The sequence below is a fragment of the Carassius carassius genome, chromosome 42 (assembly GCF_963082965.1).
Source record: "Carassius carassius chromosome 42, fCarCar2.1, whole genome shotgun sequence".
Lineage (NCBI taxonomy): Eukaryota > Metazoa > Chordata > Actinopteri > Cypriniformes > Cyprinidae > Carassius > Carassius carassius.
In genome coordinates, this window is record NC_081796.1 from 4,119,085 (window position 1) to 4,122,894 (window position 3,810).

The window sequence follows — 3,810 nt, forward strand, 5'->3', positions numbered from 1 at the left end:
GATCCAGAAAACAGTTGTTGTGTCTTAATAATTGTTCTTCTTTTTATGATCTTTTTATTCGGCAGAATGCCGATATATTTTACATATCGTAAATTTCAATTGTTAGATAAATCATCTAACTATTATATGTGAAACAAGCTCAGTCGCATTAGAGTTGGATTCTTGTTTACATTGAACATCGTTATTGAACCTTTTTCAATATTATTGAAAATAATTGTTATAAAAGCGCTATTGTTCTAGGCCTCATCAAAGTCCACATAGTTTTCACCGGACCACTCTGAAACAAGACCAAATATTTGCGTGTAACATTTTGTTTGCATTTCTTCTGAAACACCCTGTTTTGAAATTGTTTAACATCACCATTCTCGATCTATTATAGCTTGTCTATTTTCCTTACACTTTAACACTTACCGTATTGTCGGGTCTGATTGTAATGTTTTGTATGCCGTTTTATTTACACTTTCCCCCGGATATCATATTTGTTATATATCTCTTTGTTCATATACGACAGTATTCACATGAATTGGCTTGATTTGTATCTTGATTTGATACGCGAGACATTTACATTATATTATTATACCGTCTTAGTTTTTAAAATAGCGCTAAAATGTATATTTTAACCATGCGGATATAGAATGCCCCACAAGGTTCTCTGTTCTCTGGCTCTATGTTTTAAAAATGCCGCGAAACAAAGACAAGGACGCCTCTTTCTATAAGCGACCCTCAAAATTTGTGCATACAACAAAATTACTTTTGTCTCACTGTTTGAAGAAAAACTTAAATCAGCTGGTGCTTGATAACTATTGAAGTTATTAAACAACCCTGAATTCGGTAATGATGCGATATGGATATCATGTTTTAATTTTAGCTCAATACATTTAATTGCGGTAAAGGTCTATGAACTTTAACAATAGTCGGTAAAATGAACTTAAACATGAAATAAATCCTAACTACTTTCTAAATGTTTGTAAATCCAAAAACTGTTGTCACTGGATCGAGTGAAAATAATAAACTTTGTTTTTATGCATCAAGTTAAATCCAAAAACTGTTTGTTACTTGGATGGTGAATATCTTCACTTTATGATAGGAAAGTACGGACAGCTCCTTTGACCAAGCCTCTACATATGGGGCACTTGCTCAGAGAAGGTGCACATTCTTTGCACACAACTAGGTGACCACAGGGGATGAAGACAATGTTCACTTCTTTATCCATGCAAACTTTGCATGTGCGCTCCTCTTGAAGTCTTCTTAACTGTTCCTCCATAGACAAGTCTGAAAGATCTTGACTTGGGGATGCAGCTTCATTTGTCTGGGCCATCAGTTCTCTCAGCAGGCAGACATCATTCTTCTTGATCCAGTTGAGGAAGACCTCTGCTGCTGCATTTCCTTTCGACAGGACTAACTCAATGAGCTCCCCTGTCTGCTGCATGACTGTAGCGCAGTTACGAATAATGTCATACTCTTTCTGTGAGATGACGCTCTCCTCTAGAAGATGGTCCATTAAGCTCTGCACACTTTTTAGGCGCTGTGACACGGCAAGATGATGTTTCTTAAGAAAAGTAAAACCATCTAATGCCATTTCTTCTGCACTTAGTAAATCAGATACCAACGCTTGAACGGTTTTGTAATTTTCTCCACTTGCGAGAATTTTGCTCTGAACGGTTTGCTTCACCAGGCCAAAATCAAATCCCATCTCTAAAGCAGACTTCACCACCGCATCTTCTGAACGGTCTTCTCCAGGACCCACAGGCGGATTAACAAATTCTTTTGAGTCGCTGTCTCCATTAGTCAATAGCTGTTCAAATAGTCTTGGAAATCTTGCTTGAATCTGATGAACAAACTCTAGGCCCTTTTCTTGCAACAGGTATTCACATCTTGGAAACCACTTGGCATGTTCTACCCATGGATCATCACCAGACTCCCAACATCTGAGTCCACCATCGCAAGAAAAGCACTTCACGTCATCATTACAACCAACATAGTAAAAACCAGCCTTAGCCAATTGGTCTGGTCGAACAGTTATTCTTGAGGGCCAGTAGACAAATGTGAGCAACCTTTCTTCACACTGTTGCATTGCCGATATATTGAAAAGGCTAGATAAAGGTACATTATCTGCTCGGTCACCTCTAACAAAGCGGCAGTTGGGGTAATGCCTCTGGTGCTCTGATACTGCACGATCTCCCGTTTCCCAGTTGCTAAGCTGGCCTCCACAACTGAAGCAAGCCACTCTGTCGCCCTGACCAAGGTAGTAGAAACCACTTTTGGCAAGCTCGGCTGGACTTACTGGTGCAGGAGTCCAATTCTGAAAGGTGTCAAGGCGTTCCCGTTCCCGACGCATGTCAGGATTGTGGCAAACCCGAGGTCGCTGGTGAGACATATCTAGGTAACCCACCCGCTCCTTCTTTTGGCCTGAAATGGGTGTCGCGGGGCCGGAAAGCTGTAGCATGGCTACGTTGCGAAGCGGGGAAAAGGCACTTTTGATGAAGGCTCTGGATGAAGACATAAAAATGTGACCACAGGGCGTGTCCACTCTGGAACGGAAATGGTTGCCGCCTCAGGAATACGGTAATTAAAATGCAGAAAACAAATATTTAATCTTTTAAATCATGTAGTATTCTAAATATTATTATTATAATACTAATTTTATGAGCTCAGACATTTTTTCATTCAGAAATTTTTATTTCAACATTATACTTTCATACATTGAAGAAATTTGAGTGAAAGACATTTACAGATGGTCTAACCAGAATAGAAAATATCTGCAGGCTATCATGTCTTGCTATACGATGTAGCTGGCAAGACTTTCAACTAATTCACCAACGTCAGTTTTTGCATTTTTTGACACCAGTGACAACAGTTTTTGGATTTACAAACATTTAGAAAGTAGTTAGGATTTATTTCATGTTTAAGTTCATTTTACCGACTATTGTTAAAGTTCATAGACCTTTACCGCAATTAAATGTATTGAGCTAAAATTAAAACATGATATCCATATCGCATCATTACCGAATTCAGGGTTGTTTAATAACTTCAATAGTTATCAAGCACCAGCTGATTTAAGTTTTTCTTCAAACAGTGAGACAAAAGTAATTTTGTTGTATGCACAAATTTTGAGGGTCGCTTATAGAAAGAGGCGTCCTTGTCTTTGTTTCGCGGCATTTTTAAAACATAGAGCCAGAGAACAGAGAACCTTGTGGGGCATTCTATATCCGCATGGTTAAAATATACATTTTAGAGCTATTTTAAAAACTAAGACGGTATAATAATATAATGTAAATGTCTCGCGTATCAAATCAAGATACAAATCAAGCCAATTCATGTGAATACTGTCGTATATGAACAAAGAGATATATAACAAATATGATATCCGGGGGAAAGTGTAAATAAAACGGCATACAAAACATTACAATCACACCCGACAATACGGTAAGTGTTAAAGTGTAAGGAAAATAGACAAGCTATAATAGATCGAGAATGGTGATGTTAAACAATTTCAAAACAGGGTGTTTCAGAAGAAATGCAAACAAAATGTTACACGCAAATATTTGGTCTTGTTTCAGAGTGGTCCGGTGAAAACTATGTGGACTTTGATGAGGCCTAGAACAATAGCGCTTTTATAACAATTATTTTCAATAATATTGAAAAAGGTTCAATAACGATGTTCAATGTAAACAAGAATCCAACTCTAATGCGACTGAGCTTGTTTCACATATAATAGTTAGATGATTTATCTAACAATTGAAATTTACGATATGTAAAATATATCGGCATTCTGCCGAATAAAAAGATCATAAAAAGAAGAACAATTAT

The 3,810-nt window shown here is 37.4% G+C and overlaps 1 protein-coding gene across 1 annotated transcript; it reads right to left on the reverse strand.

The window, feature by feature from the left end:
* Positions 1-1,078: 1,078 nt before the first annotated feature.
* On the reverse strand, positions 1,079-2,503 carry LOC132123873 (baculoviral IAP repeat-containing protein 2-like). The gene has a single exon (XM_059534571.1). The coding sequence runs from the start codon at positions 2,501-2,503 to the stop codon at positions 1,079-1,081; it is 1,425 nt and encodes a 474-aa protein (XP_059390554.1).
* Positions 2,504-3,810: the final 1,307 nt, after the last annotated feature.

Bases quoted from the DNA above. Each gene is read 5' to 3' on its own strand.
- LOC132123873 (XM_059534571.1), bottom strand. From the start codon at position 2,503: ATGTCTTCATCCAGAGCCTTCATCAAAAGTGCCTTTTCCCCGCTTCGC.